We start from the raw sequence: 21,625 nt of genomic DNA, 5'->3' as shown, positions 1-21,625 counted from the left end.
ACTGAAGACCATTTTGTAAATGTTATTTATGAAATATAAAAATTATAAGTACCAAGACAATCTGCCTTTTTATATTGAGGGTTGGTCGGTTTTAATATAATGGCTTTATTATATTAACATATTAAATGTATCACATAGGTTTTATTCTGTCACCTGATGAACTGATGCATTATAAAAATTAACTGTTTTTTCGATTTACATTGGATAACATTTTAGACCAGATTTGTTTCATTTATTCCATCTTCACAATAAAAAGGAAGAAAACACATGCAATCGAAATGACTTGGTTATTCGGTGGTCCTAACATTGTGATGTTTTCATCCTGCCACTGGACATAAGTTAACCCGGTTCACATCTGAACAGTTACCTGTGCAGTACCATGTTACCACTGCTGGAGGAGATCAGTGCAGATCGCACTCAGAAGATGCTCAGGAATGCTGATGACTGCTGAGGATGGAACGATTTAACACTAAGATCAATGGACGCAGCTTCATACAGCATTGACAAATCACTTTTATCTCTGATAGTGCGGTCGTCTCCTACTGAAGACCCTCAAATACTGCATGTCTGACTGCAGAAGAGCAGCTGGAACAGGAGCTCACTGAGTTTAGGGTGAATTGTGGTCGGCTCCAGCAGTCAAGCACATAACAGGAGTCCACGGCTGCGTGACTGCTCCGTGGAAAACGCGAGCAGAAAGAGGAATATGAACTGAAACAGCCGCAGTCTAACCTCGCGAAGAAGGAATACGCCGGGAATTTTCACTCAGGATATCCCCGTTCCGTCAGGGAATCGCCTGTTTTCGTAATCAAGGTGAGATTTTCCCGGTTTTCTACCTGCACGATGAACAACGCACTCCCGACGCAACGCGACGCGACCAGAACGCTGCCATTGTAATTATGTGTGTGAAATAAAGCGCGTCGCGTCCCGTGGATATGCGGTATTATGATAGCTGAGATTGTCGCAGTGACTCTGCTGTACGGAAACGATTCTAGTTTTACAAACATCTCAGTCTCACTTTACAGCGCGAGTCAAGATGATTTTGTGCAGGCACATGTAAACATGTATGATATTGTTATCGACTGCTGACGGGCAGCTCTCACTTCATCTGACAGCTGATCAGTGAACTCACACCCGATCAATTCCTGAATGATTAAAAAACTCTTGCTATTCTGTTCACCACTGCGAATCGATCGAGACAATCTCTCAGCAGGCTATTACTCCTGTCCTTTTTGCATATTTATTTATATGGTCATATAACTAGGCCTATATAAAATATATACTAAATATTTATAAATACATATAATTTCAATATTGAATATTTAAATTTAATCAAGAATAATAATATAATAACAGGCTATCTATCTATCTATCTATCTATCTATCTATCTATTATTTTTATTTTATTTATTTTAAAATAAAATAGTGCATATAAACCTCTTGCTATTTTATTCACCATTGCAAATGTGATCTATATTATTATATCTTATTTTAATATTAATATTTTTATATTGAATAAATGTAATAATATTAGCATATATAATGTGTTTAATCATATCTATCTATCTATCTATCTATCTATCTATCTATCTATCTATCTATCTATCTATCTATCAATGCATTATTAATTCCTATTTAATTTATATTAATTCATATAAAGTTTAATATTACCATTTACTATTTGATAAAATGTAATAATTCATATATGTAAAATCATGGATATATCAAATACACATATCATTCACACACATCTAATAATAATAATAATAATAATTTCAGTTTCTAACGATCAAAGTGTTGCAGTGTGTGTCAATGTAATCAGAATTCTACAACGATGTTTGTACCGTGCTCTTCTGTCACTAGGTCCTTTTATTTTGGTGCACTTCAAGTGTATAATGATTTCGCCTTGACTGGTTATCATGGCTTAAAATTTTTATCGACCCATGCATTATTCAGTGTCGTGGGTCAGTTTGCTTGGATTCTTGGCACAAACTAGGGTCAGGAAATAGCTGTGTTGCACAACTCACTCTTTAACCCCACTTTCACAGGATACAGATTCGTGTGAGAAGCCCAGTCAAGTTTAATTAACTTTATCCACAGTCGAAGCCTCATGCTCATGAGTATGTGTGAGCACAAACACTGTCTTTTTTGGAGAGAACTCAGCACCTATGGATTCTTCACTAAAAGTCACACACACATACACACACACACACACACACTCAGAAATCTTTTGCCTGTGAGACATATGCGGCTCTAGAGATAAACAGAGCTCCCACTCTTGAAAACAGGCTTCCTGCTAATTTCAGCAGAGCCTCGCTCACTCCCACTCGAGAGTTGGGAGAGTGTCTTCAGGACAAGTGCCTTGTTTAGTCACTGCTGATTTGGCAGAGAACAAGAAACACTATTCTCTCAATTCCTGCTCAAACAATTGCCCACATTAGCATTTGTTCATTATGCTCTTTTGAGAATATTCTAAAGGAGCTGTTTATTTAATATTTTTTGGATCAGACACACAGTCTGTTATCCATTTATTCAGGAGGGCCTCATTCTGTTTCAGATGAGTAAATAATAATTTGAACATTTTTGTGCCTTTTCCTGTGGATAGTATTTAACCAAAGCCCACTTTTTTTTTTTGCAAACATACAGGGGTAGGACATAATAATGTGAACACTTGAGAAATAGGCAATATATTTATTTTATTTTTCTTTCTTTATTCTTTATTACCTTCTTTGAAAAGATGCAACTTGTGAATAGTCTCCAGAGTGTCATCAATAAAAAACATCTTCCAGTTGCTTCAGAGATGTTGAAGGAAGGAATCGGCTTCTCAATCTTCTCACCAAAACTGTTCACAGTGGTTTGATAATATTCAAGTCAGGTAAATCGTCTAGCCAGGACAGATGTTGAAGTTCATCTTGGTGCTCCAACTGTCCAATTATTATTAAACTTTAATTGGAGTACTACTTGTGCACAATGCTCATTTCTTAATATTAAGCCCCACATATGTTTTAATGTCACTATTGACGAGGATTGTATAATCTTTGAATAATATTGGTCTTTAAATGGAAGATATTTGAAGTGTATCTAAAGTATCTTTGCAATAGTTCCACTTTAGCACAATCAGATATACTTCAGTATATCTTTAGTTGGACTTCAGCACTACTTCCACACAATTAAAGTACATTAAGTACAAAATTAGTGTATTCTCTAAGACTTTATGTATACCAGTTTTATATACTAAAAGTACAATTGCAGGGTATTTTTAGTAAGAAAAAATGGCACTCGTCAAGTCTTTTCATGGGGTTCTTAAAATGATATTATGTGTAGACAGAATAACTTCAGAAGACCAGCACCATGATGACTGCACGTGAAAAAATCAAGAAGAAACCGCCCAAAGACAGTCTGACGCTGTTACCATGCTTCTATTTCGTAGAGGTACGTGCCATCATTTATTACCAGTTTAATACTTCAATAGAGCAATTAATGTCTCAGATAATTACACACTCTAAACAACTGGGCTTCCTCATTTGAAGACATAATTGAAAGTGCATAATAGCAGTCAGTTTGAGTGTGCTACTGTGTTTACCTTCCACCACATTGTCAGCCCTTGAGTATAGAACTCTGTGCTGACATTTAACAACAGCCATCTGCCACAGTTGCTCTATTGTAATTAAATTGTGCTCTGGTGTTGATATGTTTGAGTATTATCGATATTTAATATCTGTTTGCACTTGAGAAAGACATGCAATTTAGTACTTTTAAAAACGATAAAGACTTTCCAATTATGCACACACTCACCTTCCTCTGAGAAAATAGCTACCCATTGTGGCGTCCTCCATGGTTTCACTGTACTTCCTGGAACTGACGGATGTGCTCCAGCCGGCGCAGGTGGGATTCCGCTGCCATGACCGGTCGCTCAGCATGCCGTACGTGGACAGCGGCGATGAGCTCATCCCTCTGCTCATGCTCCTGAGTCTGGCGTTTGCCGGCCCTGCTGCCTCTGTGAGATGATCATTGCATTTACATCTTTGTTACATTTATAGTCATTTAATCACTCTCATGTCATTTCAAACCTGTATGAGTTTCTTTGTTCTGTTGAACTCAATAGAATATATTTTGAAGAATGTTGGTAACCATAGATTTGATGGTCCCCATTGACTTTCATAGTATTTTTTCCCCCATACTGTAAACGTCTATGGCTACCGTCAAATATTTGGTTACCAACATTCTTCAAAATATCTTCTTTTGTGCTCAACAGAAGCTCATAGAGGTTTGGAACAACTTGAGGTTGAGTAAATGATGCCATCTCTTTAAAGTCAGTTATGGTAAAGAAAAAAATTATATCAAAATGTAATAACTTCTCCACAGAAAACGTAAAACTTATCTATATAATATTCACATTTAATCATCCTCTAATTACATTTACACATGCCAAAGGTATTTTTTATTAACAATTGTATAATTCTTTGATTTTCTTTTATTGTGTTCAGATCATGATTGGTGAGGGTCTGCTGTATTGTATGCAGTCCAAACTGAAGGTCCGTCCAGGGATTGAAGGAAGCATAAATGCTGGTGGATGTAATTTTAACTCTTTCCTACGGAGAACCGTCCGTTTTGTTGGTATATAACACTCTTTTCATTGTAAGGCAATTTTATATCAGAATGTTTGAAGTTAAAGTATGAAAGTGCTGAATGTGAGGGCAGTGAGCTAGGAGGTTTAGTGAGGATTAACAGTAATAATTATATAATATAATAAATTATATAATAAAGTACAATAATACATTCTAGTTGCTTTACATTTTACATTTTATTGTAGAAGTTTAAAAATGCATTTATTACAGCTACAATTAAATTACACAGGAAATGTTTGTGATGTGCTGGAACATTATATGCTATAAGAAATTATTAAAAATCTAGGAAAAACCTTGCACTTTTTGAAACTGCAACACTAAAAATCTGAGCAGGAGTGATGCAGATGAACATTATGTAACATGAGTCAGGCACAGAGTGTTGCATGAAACTGATGAAAGAGTCATCGATGTTCCTCATGATCTGTCTCTCCTTCTAGGGGTTCATGTCTTCGGTCTTTGTGCAACAGCACTGGTTACGGATGTCATCCAGCTGGCCACTGGCTACCACACACCATTCTTTCTCACAGTTTGCAAACCCAATTATACCATCCCAGGTGTGTCCTGTGACAAGAACCCTTACATCACCAAAGACATTTGCTCTGGCCAGGATCAGCATGCTATTTTGTCTGCCAGGTAACCAAATAACTTCTGATTTTGTGATTAACTGTGATCAACTTCAACTTTGTACAATCACCATTTTCTTTCTCCCTTTTGTGGTTTTCTTCCTGTAGAGCACTACCTACTCACTCCTTCTTTTAGACCTATAAACGTGTGACATTGACTTCTGCTACATATCTGGTCTAGACTTACTCAAGATGTTTGCTTTCCTTTGTGACAGGAAAACCTTCCCTTCCCAGCATGCAACCCTCTCTTCCTTTGCTGCTGTTTATATTTCAGTAAGTCTCTTCGACACCGTCTCAATGCGTGTTCACTAAATGTTTACAGCAATTGCTGTTTATATATAAACCTAATAGGCTACTGTGGTAACCTCCTCTATGAGAGAAATCAATAGTGTTTAGTACAGTTTAAGCTGATTGTACTGTAAATAGAAATAATGAACAACAAACATAATAGATGTGCATGTCATATACATTGACACAAGTAATAGATTTCAACACGGATCATGTTATAAAGAAAGGTGCAATTTAATATGTTCATATGTGTTCTGTTCACTAGATTAGAGAAAGTCTAATTATAGGTAAGTGCACATGTCTAGCTATTTGGCAGGATCCACTTCAAGCGACAGACGTGGAGATAAGTTGTTGCTGCTTCCCACCTTGCGCTTGTCAGACTGTCTGAAGCTGCAAGGCAGTATGTTATTAATTTGCATATGACAGCTGGAGACTTCTGCTGCTCTCTGCTCTTCTAGATGTACTTCAACTCAACAATCTCTGATAGCACCAAGCTGCTCAAACCCGTTCTGGTGTTTGCCTTTGCCATTGCGGCTGCATTGACGGGACTCACTCAGATCACCCAGTACCGCAGTCACCCGATCGATGTTTACGTTGGGTTCTGTATTGGTGCTGGTATTGCAGCGTACTTGGTGAGTTATTGGTTTACAGATGTAGTTTTGCAGATGTAGTGTAGTGTCACTGTTGAAAAAAAAACCTGCATATGCTGGTTAGGTATGTTTTGAAACATGGTAGCTGGATTGAGCTGGTTTAAACTGGCCCTGAGCTGGTTATAAACTGGTCCTAACCAGCATATGCTGTTTTTTTAAATGGGGATATTTGATAAACCATCCTCCACCCTCATCTTGCTATTGAGCTTAATGTGTTTTACCCAAATAGATGTTACTGCATCAAACTCCATGTTGGTTCTGAAGCAAAATTATAACCAACTACGTAGATTTTAGGGTTTGGGGTTGAGCAAAGCCTGTCTGGGAATAGGAGCTTGAACAACATTCAGCAAACTCTTCTGTCAGGATTAGGGCTTTGGCAGTTTACATTTATGCATTTGGCAGAAACTTCAATCCTAAATAAAATTGCAGAAACATACAGTGCATTCAATTGATACATTTTACCATGTCATGCATTACCTGGAAACTGGTTCCATGACTGCTAGTGCAGTGCTTTACTGTTTAAGCTACATGAACACTGTTTGACTGTAATTTTGTTTTACAACCAACAACAGGAACACATCCCACATGGCAAAATCACATTTTCCTGTAGCTCAGGGTTTTCACACTGTTCCTGGAGCTTCCTCAGCACTGCGCATTTTGGATGTTTCCTTTTGCTGTCCCTCATTTCAAAGGCTGCATCCTCCAGAGATTGCATTTGTTGGCCCAATACGTCTCATTTCAGAAAAGTAATCATTACATTCCAGAGTAAGCAAGATATTACAGCAATTCACACCTCACAAAGAATAAAAGTCAGCTTTATAATGGTTTGTTGAAACGAGCATACTCAATGTATGCAGACAACAAATGCAACCTCCCCCTGTTGAAAAAAACCCAAAAAGCATATGTTGGTTAAGTATGTTTTGAATCATGGCAGCTGGTTTGAGCTGGTTTAAGCTGATCCTTAGTTGGTCATGAGCTGGTTATAAATTGGTTATGAGCTGGTCCTGAGCAGGAGCTTGTTGCTTAGGACCAGTTTAGGACCAGCACATAACCATCTCAGGATCATCTTAAACCAGCTCAAATCAACTGCCATGCTTCAAAGCATACCAGCATATGCTGTTTTTTTTCAATAGGACCGGAAGGGTGCAGCTTTTGAAATTAGACACTAATCAAGGTGTTCAGGATTACTAAAAAAATAATCCAGGTTTGTTAAAGCAGGAAGATATCCACTAGAAATGACAAAGCCACATTTTGATTCCCAGGGAACACAGAGCCTGATATGGGATTATAAAATACAAATGCCCCTGAAAGCAATATAAGTCTCAGGTCAATACTTCCACCACTCAAGTTACTATGATTTGGATAATTAGAATTATGAATCACCAAATTTTGTTGGTCCTAGAAAAACCAGGTTTAACAAACATAATACTAATCCCATCCTTAACGCCAACCCTAGCCTTACCCATTAACTACCTCTAAAATCAGAGGTTGGTTGATATGAGTGTTGTTCAAGCTCCCACCCCAGCCTTAAGCCTAACCCTAAACTGGACTGGGTTATAGGAATATTCTTTATTGTTGGGAAATAAGCAATGTACTGAAGCCACTGTATCTTAAAACTCTAAATCATTCCAGGCTTTCCATGCTGTTGCCAACTTCAAATCTCCAGAGGACACTGTCATCCTGCAACCTCCTCTGCAGAAGGATGCTTTGAGGGCTCTGGCACAGAGAGGCCACGACTCTGTCTATAACAAAGGCCATGCCTCTGAGAGCAATGATGAAATAACATCACCAGCATGTCTAGATGGGCTGAACCGGCCTGTACAACGGGAGAAAACCTCATTGGGAAGCTTAAAGAGAGCCAGTGTGGGCGTGGAGTTACTGGCGCCTCGCAGCCCAATGGGTAAGGAGACCATGGTAACCTTCAGCAACACATTACCCCGTGCTACAGCTCCAGAGGAGCCAACGAGGCGTTTGGTGACAGTACCTGTTCCAGTACCATTGGACCCCATGCGGACACAGCGATTAGTGTCTGAATGGAAGCAAAAGTCAATGGAGATGCGAGGCGGCAGCTTGCCCGATGAGGACACCAGTGATCAGGGCTCAGATGGTGGCAACGACACGACCACAGAGGAGGATAGCGTCCACTCTTCAGTCTATTCGTCTGTTCAACCATCAGCCAAACCGGCTAACCCACCTGCAGGGGCAAGAGTAGTGATGCCCCCTCGCCCCCCAGCACAGCCACAGGTCCCTCCACCTGTGTCCCCTAAAAGTGCCAGCACTCGGGCCAAATGGCAGTCCATCACAGAGAAAAGTTGTGCTAATATTCCAGTTCTCAAGGCAGGAAATCAGCCTCGGATCATGCAGGTCATTGCCATGTCAAAGCAACAGGGACTCCTGTCTGGATCGGCCAGATCCTCAGAGACCTCGTCCTCTTCTGGTACCTCATCCATCACGGGCACAGAATCATCGCCTAATCGTTCAGAACGTGACAGCGGTTCAGGAATCATCACGGTTGATGCCCACGCCCCCCACCACCCCGTAGTCCGTATGACCTCCAACCCCAATAACCCCTGGGAGTGGAGAGGATCTTCTGATGGAAACATGGCCGAATCGTACGAGTTTAAAAACCTCAATCGTGACAGTTCCCGCAGTTACCGCAAAGTGAGGAGCAGCTCTCCATGTTCCTCCACCAGTGAGGCTGACCACGGGCCGCCCCAGCCTCCTCAACCTCCCCAGCCACCACTTCCCCCTCAACTCCCACCTGTGGGTCACACCTCAGAGGGTCGCAGTCTGCGCCGCAAGACCCCTCTAGTCCTACTGGATAGGGAAGGCAATCTGAACCACATGGAACAGGACAACTACTACAAAAAGTTACAAAGTGGCAGGCATTTCAAAGAGTGACAATGTGTTAATATATATGAGATATATATGAGCACAACTACACTTTTTGGTCATTGGATTTAATTACTTGATTTGATTCCATGAGGAATATCAGAATTACCGGATCCACTACACTTTGAGTCAGTAGAGCTTTCGGGAGATGCTTCTTCTGATGACTTAAGAGCACAATGGTTTTTGCCCTCTGCAGGCAAGCCAAATTACATTATCAAAATTTCCATCAGATGTATTGTATTTACATAATATGCATATTATCAGAGTGTAAAATAAGGTTTGGGATTATTTTTATTGCTGCTCTTTTTGATCATACTTGACTTATTTAAATGTGTGACTGAGATGTCAAGTTGAATTTATGTGTATGTGTGTTTACGCACGATTGTTTAGTGTATGTTGTAGTGATACAATAATAGAACATATTTGACTGACTTGTAACGCTCAGAGTGAAAACCGATTTAAAGTGTTTTGTTGGCTCTTTATGAATGATAATTGCTTTACAAAAGGGTAGCGTCCGTTCTTTGTACATCTGACTATAACTGCTGAAAAACTGTTCTGGACATTCTGCAAATCTCCTGAAGACAACCTGTGAAAAGCGGTGGAAGCACTTTGAATAAGCTCTTATAAATCACTTCATCTCTTTGTGTGTTAACAAGTGAGGTGAACTGGATTGTCTGTGAGGTATTCCAAAGGAATATTAGACTGCTCTGGACTCTTTAAGGAAAGTATTTTCTCACAATCCATCACATACCTTATAGTGGAACAGCAACTGGACAACAGGTCCGTGTGAAGAATTTACTGCAGGTTCTACATTTTATGTATCATAATGAGAAAGAGTTTCCCAAAAGAAACAACGGTAACACTTTATTTTGTGTCCATAATACAGAGTAATTACTTAGTTAAGTACTTAGCAGTAGCCATTGTACTTACATGAAACAAAATGTACTTTCCATGCAACTAAGTTATGGAACAGTCTGTACTTACAGTTTGTAATTATGTAGATGTAATAGGCAGCTACTGTTACACATATGTAAAAAGATTGTTACATATGTGTTGCAGACTTTATACAACATAATTATAAATATAAGTACACAGACATAAGCTACTTAAAATATAGTGAATCAAGATTGTACTTAAGTGTACTTCATGTCTATACTGTACACCTTATCCAGCTGCACCTTAGTTTGATTTAACCCACCAGTATACAGCTTAATGTAATACCTTTCTAATTACATTAAAATGACAGAATATTACACTACTTAAAATAAAGTTTATCAAGATTGTACTTAAGTGTACATGTAGCAGTGTAACAGACTCGGTCTGTTACATATGTGTAACAGTAGCTGCCTATTTCATCTACATAATTACAAACTGTAATTACAAGCTGTTCCATAACTTAGTTACATGGTAAGTACATTTTGTTTCATGTAAGTACAACGGCAACTTCTAAGTACTTAATTGGGTAATTAATCTGTATTATGAGACCTTAAAATAAAGTGTTACCTTTTTTGGTGTAAATCACAAAAATAATTTATACAAATACTCTGGGATTTATCTGTAATAGTTAGAGGTCTCCTTGTCATGCTGTTTCCCAGAGGTTCTCCTCTAAATGAACTTGATGCATGTTATGTGAGTGTCGTCAAGGTGGAAGTGAAGCCTTGTCAGTGAAAAATCACAATCTGTTATAATGTACATGTGCAGCTGTCACTGCAGGCTGAAGTCTGTGTGCGTCAGCTCTCTCTTCACGGTGCTCTGAGCTGCTCCTGGATCTCTTTTGGTTGTCCGTAATGGATGCTTTGTGCTGTTGATGCAGTTTCCAAAAAAAACACAACATAAATGACAACAATAAACAAGCTGCTGTAAATTACAATGACCCTAAATTGTAATTTGTAACACACTGCAAACATTACCCCTCCCATTTTTGAACTGAAATATTTTCTGTTCTTCTTTCATTTATAAAGTGTAAATCTGGTGGCTTACAGCAAGTTAGTGGTGGAGATGTAGAACCAATCAGTAGACATTTGAGAGTGATGTACAGTACATGAAAGCTAAGCAAAATATAGCTGCAAGCAGCAATGACGGGGCCAAGCACATCAGCGGCAAAATGAGGAGCTAAGCATAGCACGGAGCATCAGACCAGTTGCAGAAATTAGTAATTGAAGCCATTTTAAGATTATTGTAGTCCAAATGGATGAAAAATCATTTAAAACAACTAGTAATATGATTGAATGACTTTTCACTTTTGACCAACAGTGTGTTCTGTGTGAGGTGACAATGGCACACACAAAGTTTGGTGTCAATATGCCAAAGCATTGCAGAGATACGGCCTCAAGTGTCATTTTGGCATCATGTCTCAAATTCGTTGTTGTGGTATGTGAAAACTGTTTTGTCTATCAACACGAAATCCATAACATTTTGTCAGCATGTATTTTCAGGTCATGGTCTCCATGGTACATATAAAGTTTCGGAATGGTACACAAATGCATTCATAAAATATAACATTTTATATCATAAAACTCCATTATAGTCAATGGCAATTTCATGTTTTGTTCAATTATAGCGCCACCAAGAGGCACAATCCCACCAAATTTTTTACGTGTCCTTAGAGTGTGCCCATACATATGTGTGTCAAATTTGGTGAAAATATCTCATTTTGTTTTGGAGTTATAGACATATTTGTGTGTAAGTAGATGAAAAATGACTGACTGTTGACTTTGTTTGCATTTTTGTGCCACTTACTATCAACATTTTGGCAATTGGGCATTGGAGTATCGTCGGGATGCTAAGTTTTCAAACTTCCTATGGTGATTTCGTGTCGATCGGAGTAACGGTTTCTAAGATATTGGCAAATGTTTTTTAAGCGCTACAATGCAACGTAGCACAAACCATAATGCTAAACCTGGCAAGTTTGGTATCGATGGACTCGGCAACGATTCAGGAGTCTAAAAAGGTGACTCCTGTGAAAATATGTCAACCCCACCCAAAGTTATAAGCATGTGAAAATTGGATGGCACTAATCTGCTTCGAAACTTCTCAGGCTCCTTCAGGGCATCGTGCTGATTACCCATACCAAGTTTCGTAACGACACGTTAATGCATTCGTAAAATATAGCATTTAACTACAAAATTCAACATGGCCGACGCACAAAATGGCTGACATGGGAACATTGGATATGGTTGGACTTGGCATGATGCACCGAATCTAAAGATACAATTTTCATGATTTTTGGCCAATCCATTCACAAGTTATAGGCAAAAATATGCATTTTTCATATCTCCTGACCACTAGGGGACACAGTGTCGAAACACTGCAGGTCACCCCAGGTCATGCATGTTATAACACACACCAAGTTTTGTGTCAATCCGTCAAACCCTTGCGGAGATATAGCCTCAGATCCATTTTTGCGTGCTTTTCGGCGAATTTGTTCGCTCATTATTCGAGAACTACTAAGCGAATCAACTTGAATTCCATAACTTTTTGCCACCATGGTCTGTTGATGATCTGAGCAAATTTTGGTGAGAATCGGACGAACCGTCTAGGACGAGTTCGACAAAGTAGGTTTTACGAACAATTGAAGATAGCGAAAAAACTAAACCTTACGATTTTTGAATTTTCTTCATTCGACTCGGCTTGAGCCAAGGATTCAGAGGAAAAAAATAATTTTCATTTTGTGGCTTACGGTTCAAAAGTTATTAGCATTTCAAAATTGAATTGAAGTGGTGACGCTAGAGAGTTTGAGTTAGAGACTCCAAATTTGGTGTGGTTACTATTGACAGTATCATCTATCAGTGTGCCAAATTTTACAACTGTCCCGCAATCGGTTCTATGGGCTGCCATTGACTTTCGGCGGAAGAAGAAGAATAAGAACGCTAACGGATATAATAGGTGCCTACGCACCTTTGGTGCTTGGCCCCTAATAACCCTTTGCAAAGAGCTTGATTGACAGGTGATCTGACCAATCATAATGCTGAATCTACCATTTAGAGTAGATTAAATTCAGTGGACTTAAAGGTCAAGGCACCTAAGGTGTCCCATACACAAGCATAATATACCAAACCTGCATTTAACAAGATCTTAATTTTTTTTTTTTTTAAGATTACTTAGAGTTGCATGCGTTGTTTGTGTTTGTCATTATTTGGCATTTGATTGTTACACTAAGCAAACTCCCAGAAGCACAATGACTCTGGAGCCAGTAGTTACACCAGAGTAATTAACCAAAAATATAAACCAATAAAATACTGTAGATCTGCAAACTGCCGGCCTTTTAAGTTTGAATCAAATATGACACGCTTGCATTTGGGACCTGATTTTTAAACAGCTTGATTTCTCATTAAAACTGGATTTTGTTTTAAATCTCTCCACCAAAGATAAATTCTAGCCCAGAGCATTTCACAGTCTTGCTGAGGTCATACTTTAAATTCTTATTAAATGCAGATTAAGCTGGCAGTGCAAGCATTCCTACATATGGAGTTTGAATATGAAACTTTCAGATGCAGGATGTGGAAAGTCACCACTAATAAAGTGGCAGGAAGATAAATAATTTTTTTTTTTGACTACTGTAAAGCACACCATCTGCGACAAAGTGTTGTTACTTTGATGAAAAGAAAACAGCGATTTCTGAGTATAATAATTGCAGTGATTTTAACAAGAAATCACAAGGCACCTATGATGCGTCGACAGCATCCCACACCTGGGGTTTAATTATACTGTTGCCATGCAGTGCTCTGAGTGAGTACTGCAGAGATGCACAAAGGATGTTCTATCTCCTTGCTGTCAATCCAAATGAATGTCAGACAATTCAAGATACAAAATTTTAAAGATCTCTCAGTGTTGCACTGCAACATCTCAAAGAGACTGCAGATGTAGATGAATAAATGTTCAGATAATTTGGCACGCTATGCTGGCTTGCAGCTATATGTAGTAATGTTTGAAGCCTTTTTGAATCATGCTGTAACCTCTCAAAAAGCCAGCGGTGCATTTGGGCCCATCTTGGTATCATGAAATCTACCTGGCACCAGTATAAGCTTCTTCCACCTAGTCAACTCTGACGCCTACATACGCTCTCCAAACATGAGCAGTGCCCACGCCATACACTGCAACTATCGTGAAGTCTGCAAAAGCACAAACAGAGCTCTGACTGTTGCTATGGTGACTGGGTTGAGCAGAGGGGGTCTCCAGTGCAGAGCAATTTATCATTTTAATAAAAACTATATGTGTGTTTCAAGGGGTGGGACTCTGGACTCGCAGTCATAGACATACAGTTCATTTGATTACATTGAATGCTTTGAGGTCTGAGAGGTTGAAATGGATTTTGAGCCCTGACAAGTTTCCTTCATTTTCAGCTGTGAGAGGTGTAGGCTGGGTTTATTATATGATATCTGATGTAATCATTTTACAAAAGATGAGAAAAGTCTCTCTGGAATAATGTCACAGAAATAGTATTAAACTGAAAGCTGTCGCTTTGCTTTATTCATTTAATATTCTTAATTTGAAAGATGAGAGATGGGTTGCAAATATTTCTTCTCGCTACTAAATTCTTTTTAAATGAGTTTGGGATTTTTAGTCCAAAAATATTTATCATTTATGAGTCTTATGTAATTCTGTTCTCCATCTATTGGCAAGAACCTATCCACCAGATATTCAAAAAAGAAAGACAAAATAGCACCCACAGAATTGTATCATCCAAACACACACCAAAATACACTTTCCTCATATTTCTTATATTTGTTCGAAATTAATACGAAAGAATGCAACGAGTCATCTGCAGAGAGTGGGTGATGACTTTCGCTCATCCCCTCCTGGTATTCAGTTTATTCATCCTGATTAAATTCAAGTTTATTAAATTTTCAAGAGCGTTAATGAAGACAGCAGCCCTTTGATCTCCAGGTGCTTCGACTGTTCATGGTGTTAAAGCTTTTATTTTTACCTGGAGCATTTTACCTGGGCTGTTGCACCAACTCACATGGCCAAACATCACACTTTTAGCAGTGCTTCTAGGAGTGGACCATTTCTGCAATGCTGATAAGGTGACACAAATAGGTAGTGGACTTTAACTCTCTGGTGCGTTTCGGTCATTTTAGACCGAAAAAAAACGTTTCGAATTTTTTTTAAATTGCTACTTCATTAGAACGGTACGAAACTCGGTGACTTTTATAGCAGTTGCTATGTGACCAAAAAAAATAAAAAATTCATGGACTTGATTCGAAAAAGCTAAATGGCAATAAAAAACAAAATAGTCACACTTGTGTTGTTCGCGGCCAAAAATGACTGCCATTGGAAATGTATGGGAAATACGTAAAAATACGAAAACACAGAGAATTTTTTTGAGTGTACAGTCTACAAATCATTCACGATGCAGAAAAAGAGTGCACTGCAATAAAGGGGTGACTCTCTAAAATATCACGAGTGCAAAATAGACACACTCCACCCACCCCCCACAGACCCACATATATGAACTAGAGTGACTGTAACACAAAGCATGTTTCTGCAAATGCATGAAATAAAATCAATAATCTAGCCAAAAATGCAGTCAAAACATAGACACCAAGGAAAGGATTACACACTAAAACATCAAGACTACAAAACACACTCACAGACACACACACAACACACTATTATGCACACACAAATGAACCGGTGTGACTATAACAATATGGCAAAATTGAGCCAGAAGACTCAAATAAGAGGTTGAAATCAGATTGATTAATCTCTGATAATGCATTCCTGTTCATTTTTGTTGAATTTTGATGTTATGTGTAACAAAATGCCTTTCTCTGTGTTCAGGTTTGACTATAGTAAAATTAATGAAACAAAATTTCAAACAAAAAAATCTAAACTTTTACAAAAAGTTGTCTTTAAGAATGTCTAAATATATATCCAGATCCACAACTTTAATAAAAATAAGTCTTTATGCCTAAAAACCACTAGAGAGTGTATTAGCCTTTTATATAGAGCTATATAGGAATATAGTGGCTAATCCATGGAATTGCAGATGTTTTTCTTTTTTTTTTACTCCAACCAGATGGCACTAATCTGACTTCAAAAATTGGATTGGGTCTCTATTTTAACATGGAATACTCCCATAACTGAAAAGTAATATTAAAATCTTAGAATTTTTTTTTGTATTATTTTCAGTGGGAAAATATTGATCATAAAAAATATTGAAATAAAAAATATTACAGAACAAAAATATATTACATTGATTTTACTGGAAAAAAAAAAGTTACATTTCGGGTGTTCGGTCAGTTTTGACCGCGAACAACACAAGTGTGACCCCCAAATGAACAATACCAGTGGGTTTACTGGCAAAACTGGTCATGGTGAACTGTAGTGGTTCTCAACTGATAAGTGTTCTAAAGGGGTCACAGGCCCATTATACTAGTTTGGGGTGTTTTTTGTCAAATTGAAAATATTAAGCAGATCAGATTGTGTGTAATAACAGCCCTGCAGCAGTTTTATTTCTATAGTAGTTTACATATCAGTTTACATTTCCAAACATTCCTTTTGTCATTAATTACAATAATCCAGTGAGATTTTTCACAAGGAGTCTGACAACAGCCAGTGCTCCACACATTTATCTCATCATCATCCAGTATGTCTGGAATGACATGAAGAATCAGAAAAAAATTAGACAGACTAAATCCAGAAGAACCATGGCATCGTCTCCAAGATGCCTCTTGTCAGACTCCTTGTGCAAACAACAATCAAAAATCTCACTGGATTATTAATCTCAATGGAAAAGGATTATTAATTATATATATTATTATATATAATTACACTTACAAATATTAAACATAAAACACTGTTTGAGCATCCTTACATATAAATTTAATTAATTACATCCTCAGTTATGTATTTTGGCTTCAAAACTGTGAATTTTGACGAGTTTACAGCACTTGATATTTTACCTACAAGTAGCCTATATGAAACTTCAATAGTAAATATGTATTTTAAATTCATTTTTAATATCTGTCTGCCTTGCGGACCAAAACTCCCATTACAATTAAAATCTTTAAGCTTGCATGTGTTGAACGGATGAATGTAGACCCTGTATATGTGATAATCACTAGACAGTGTCTGATGTAAGCGTGTTATGTTAAATTTCACACTATAGCCATGTTTCACAGATATATTGAATAACAAATAATTCTTTAAATCTGAGTTTTCTTTTCACATTGTTGGTGTGACAGACAAAATTTGGAAGTATGATGATTTGAGGAAAATCCCTGATTCCACATCGCCGCAGCATCACTCGAACTGATTGTTTTGTGTTATCACCGAACCATCGCACTCAAATGAAATGATTTGCCTCATGAGTGATGATTTAACCCTGACCGCAGAGGCCAAGAAACCACCCAGATGGCATTTCACACCCACCTCCTCCACCCCACCGCTTCTCTCTGCCTCCATTTCTTCCTTTGTGTCTTCCCCGTCTCGGAGCGAGAGGGAGAGAGAGTTATGCTGCACTCCAAGAGAGCTGGCAGCCCTCCAATCCCCTGCGACGGCAGCATATCCATTGATCACAGCAAATGGAGACATGTCAAGTTACCACGGCAACTGGCAGGCCAGTGAGGCGGCTCTGTGTGCGTGAGGACTGGATGCAGGAGCATCAGGGTGGAGCTGTGTGGGCTGGAATCCTTCAAGAAGAGAAAAAAAGTCATTATCTTACTGCTTCGAACATAAAAGTCAGATTCAGTGCGCTTATGCATTTGAATATTTCTGATAGTGTTTGAAGTGGAAGTCATACAGATAAAGCTTTACTGCTGTCTCTGAACACGTTTCAGAAAGCCCAGTTGGTGAGGACAACAAAATCATGCTCAACTTATTAACAGTGTGTATATATTTCAATGATTTATGATCCATTTCATAATGAACTCAGATTTCTATAATAGAGGCCTATATGGCAATGTATGTACGGCAAGAGCTAGTCATGTACTCCATCTACAGGCTGCCTACCCGATACACAACATGACAGGTATGATATAATCTCCAAATAACATATAACTCATGTAGTCTAAATTCTCCTCAATGCACACCATAACTTGCATAAAATAATCCCTGCAATTTTAGAAAACCAATTTATTTATTTATTTGTTTACATTTATTTATTATTAAGTTAGTTTGTTTAATACTTAATTTAAAAATAGGAGCAATAAAATATTAAACAAAAATAAAAATATAATATACTATATATAATAAAAACTTTTTGAGCTGCATAACATCTTTCTCTCTGTATATAGATAACATATTATTACATGTAAATATTTAGATACATCCCCTAAATTTATTTGTGCATAAATATTTGTGCACATTTCCAATTGTGCAAGGGTACATCAATTATTAGTTATGAGCAGTTCTGTGCATGCACACATACACAAGGAATGTCATTTCCTCTTCTTAATTAAAGGGTTGAAAAGTTAATGTGTCATTCAATCATTTTGCAGCAGAAGTGCATTAGATTATGCTACAGATAGTTAATATAATTTTATAGTGAAGCCAGTTTGAGAGCAGTCTTATTTTAATATCACTGAGACATATTTTGATTTGATTTTTATATTTTCTGTTATCATTATCATTTTTGTTAAAGTTACAGTAATTCTGATGTGTGTTTTTGTCACTTTAAAATATGCTTGTATAATTTTCATACATTTTTTATTTCATTTTTTATGTCGTTATTTTAGCACATCAAGATAAACAAAATGAAAATTAGAAACGCCTTAAAAACTAGCTGAAATAAGTCTAAATTAATAAATCAAAAAATATATTTTTTTAAATTTGATTTACCATGATTTACCATCAGGGGGTGACAAATCTCCCCTTAATTATCAGACTGGGCCAAATATCCTTTAATATAAAACATCATTAGCTGCGCATACACACAAAACTCAGATCTCTGAGAAACCGGACACTCTCAGAGTTGATGAAGAGATGCTACATTGTGAATATGTTTAAAGCTCGTTGACAGGGACGTGGACTGTTTTCCGGGTTGCGCTGGTCTGATCATAAGGCAGAGAGAGGCAGATTCAGGGGAGGGACGCCAGCAGCAGCAGCAGCTCCCGGTCTCACTGCACACACACAGGGAGAAGACACAGGGCTGACACTGATGGTGCTGCGCCTCTGAGAAAAAACTAACACTTCACCCGGGAGAATTCACCTGAGATTTAAAGGAAACAGCATTGGGACACTATGGAGTGAGTATTGCAACTATTCTTCATTTAGTGGGCAGGCCAGTGAGCCGCTGGCCCTCATGATGAGTGAACGGAGCCACACCTGCAAAACATCCCAAGCTCCGTTCTTCTCTTGCAATTCATATACAGAGAGTACGTTGCCTGCCTATAGCACATTTAAGCATTGTTTGTAAATCAAGGTTGTGTTTTTCATTTAAAACGCATATCGTTTTATATCTATATTTTGCTGTGTTGTATGTGTTCGGTGCAGCGGATAACGGTATGACATCCAGCGGTGAGCAGCATCCAGCACACATGCGCTCTGTATACGCCCCGTGCTGCTGACAGAAATAGGTTTCTCCTTCATGGCTTTGACACTCAGTTAGTGCAGTTGTTTACATGCCTAATTTAGAAACAGCTTGTCTTTTTTTTTTTTTCTTGGAGGTACTTAGTTACAAAATATGCTTTTCATGTAATGTGCGTGTAAGTGTAGGTCGCGTACTGTATTTAACCACTTTGGAAATAGACACGAGGCCGCTAGTCGGTAGTGCTGATATTGAGCACTACGGCACGATTGTGACTAGGAGTAGACCTACAAACAAGTAATAATATCGAGTAACTTACGTTCACGACAGAAATCCGCCTCTCTCTTTTTTATATTTCATCTCCTACCACTAAAATTGACCGAAAAAAAGCCAAAACAGTAGCTTTGCATCTAAAGAAGCAGTTAGTACAGAATAAGTAATAAGTAATAATAAGAGTGGAATAGATTTCCCTTCTGCTGAACGCATCGCTTTGTTGGAAATCCATTCCGGGTTCTAAGTGCTGCATTCATACTAGTGAGCGAAACCTATCCTTTCCGATTATTTTAGCGATACAATATAGTTTGAGATACTGCGAACTAGTATTTGCTATAGTATTAATTTAACTTAATATCGTAATCATAAACACTGGTTTGCAACGCAAATAGTTTTGTTACCATTTACTGTACTTAACTGTGTTATTATTTTAGTTATGTAGCCTACCTATAGCGGCTGTCTTGAAATAGTTTGTTAAGGCTGGTTGATACTGCAAACTAGTATTTCCTAAAATATTATTTCAACTATCGTAATCATAAACACATTGATTTGTAGTGCAAAATAGTTTTACCATTTACCTATCACAGCTAATGAATCGAAAGTCTCACACATTTAAAGAAAATACCTTGCTTCCGTGTTGCAAAATAAGGTGTAACAAGAAATTCCAACCCTATCTCACGGCAATTCGTACGTATTTTACGAGGTGGCTAATTCGTACGACCTCACTCGTACGATTTAGTACGATTTGTCTAAACCCCAGTGATGGGTAGGTTTAGGGGCGGGGTTAGGCAACTCACAAAATATGTACGATTAAGCAAAAATCGTACGTGAGGTCGTACGAATTAGCCACCTCGTTAAATATGTACGAATTGCCGTGAGATCGGGCTGGAAATTCAGATGCTGTTTTAAAAGCTCCACAAAATCAAACAACTCTGCTTTCATTTGAAATTTAGAAAGTGCTTGCAGGTTTAACTAAAAAGTTTATTTGCATACTACATTGTGAATGGTCTGTTTTCTTGCATTCATTTGCATACTCTTTTTTTTTCTCTCTGTGATGCATTTCTCTCATTTTCTAACTTCCTTTTTTTGCTGTGCTGGTGCTTTCTTTAAGCAATATGATTATTTGCAACATGGCCTATATTGTAGACTGAAATAAACTTTGCAAGTGTTCCCTCTTGTAATGCATTACACTTGAAAAAATGATGAGAGAAAGATGAATGATGGTTTAGATGAATGATGGTTTAGTTATGTAGTGGCAGATCATTTCTTCTGTATTGTGATGTACATCTGAGTGAAACTGATTTTCAAAAAAGTAGAAAAAATGGGACTTGGTTCTGTTCATTGGTTGTTGATTGGACGGAGGCGGAGCTTGTGGTTGACTGTAAGAAAGGGGCGGGGTTTAGCTGAATAAATGATTAGAGATATCTGGCCTACATCACATACGAAAAATTAAGTTATGACGTTTTGATTATGACAAGGTCAAAATAGTAAAAAAAAAAAAATAAAACATGCATAAATGAATTGTTCACAATACGAGCCATAAGAAGCAGTTAGCAGCAGAAATGTCCATTTTATGCAGTCCACAGTGATAATGAGTAGAGATTTTAATTGATTCACTTCAGAATCTTTTGTTTTTCCCAGTGTCAGCATCAAAAAAGATTTCTGTCGGCTTGATTTGTGTAAGCATGCAGCGAGCTGTATTGATATGTGAAACAGCCTAATAATCCATGCACTGAGAATCCTGTTTCCCTCTGTGAAACTGAGAGGATACATACATCATGATTTAGCTAAGAGGAGCAGAGA

At 37.9% G+C, this 21,625-nt stretch overlaps 2 protein-coding genes across 4 annotated transcripts in view; both read left to right on the top strand.

The window, feature by feature from the left end:
- Positions 1–642: 642 nt before the first annotated feature.
- LOC306855228 (phospholipid phosphatase-related protein type 3-like) lies at positions 643–9,087 on the top strand (the record flags this gene model as incomplete). The annotated part of the gene is made up of 8 exons (XM_079393758.1): positions 643–810; positions 3,322–3,429; positions 3,811–3,996; positions 4,485–4,614; positions 5,063–5,258; positions 5,464–5,521; positions 5,995–6,168; positions 7,819–9,087. Exons 2-8 carry the CDS (start codon positions 3,349–3,351, stop codon positions 9,085–9,087), a joined length of 2,094 nt encoding a protein of 697 aa, XP_079249884.1. The 5' UTR covers positions 643–810; positions 3,322–3,348.
- A 9,838-nt stretch (positions 9,088–18,925) lies between these two features.
- The window catches only part of LOC306855076 (paralemmin-1-like), a 44,328-nt gene continuing 41,628 nt past the window's right edge, over positions 18,926–21,625 (top strand). For 2 of the 3 annotated variants that reach the window (XM_079393512.1, XM_079393511.1), the window contains exon 1: positions 18,950–19,268. In XM_079393512.1, the coding sequence (XP_079249638.1) occupies positions 19,264–19,268 (5 nt within the window). In that variant the 5' untranslated portion in view covers positions 18,950–19,263. Of the gene's footprint in view, positions 19,269–21,625 lie in introns of all 3 variants that reach the window. The other variant, XM_079393513.1, reaches the window with a different exon arrangement.

This window comes from Barbus barbus, assembly GCF_936440315.1.
Source record: "Barbus barbus genome assembly, chromosome: 35".
Taxonomy (NCBI): domain Eukaryota; kingdom Metazoa; phylum Chordata; class Actinopteri; order Cypriniformes; family Cyprinidae; genus Barbus; species Barbus barbus.
The sequence above is the reverse complement of the archived record's forward strand: the minus strand, read 5'-3'. Positions and strand labels throughout refer to the sequence as shown.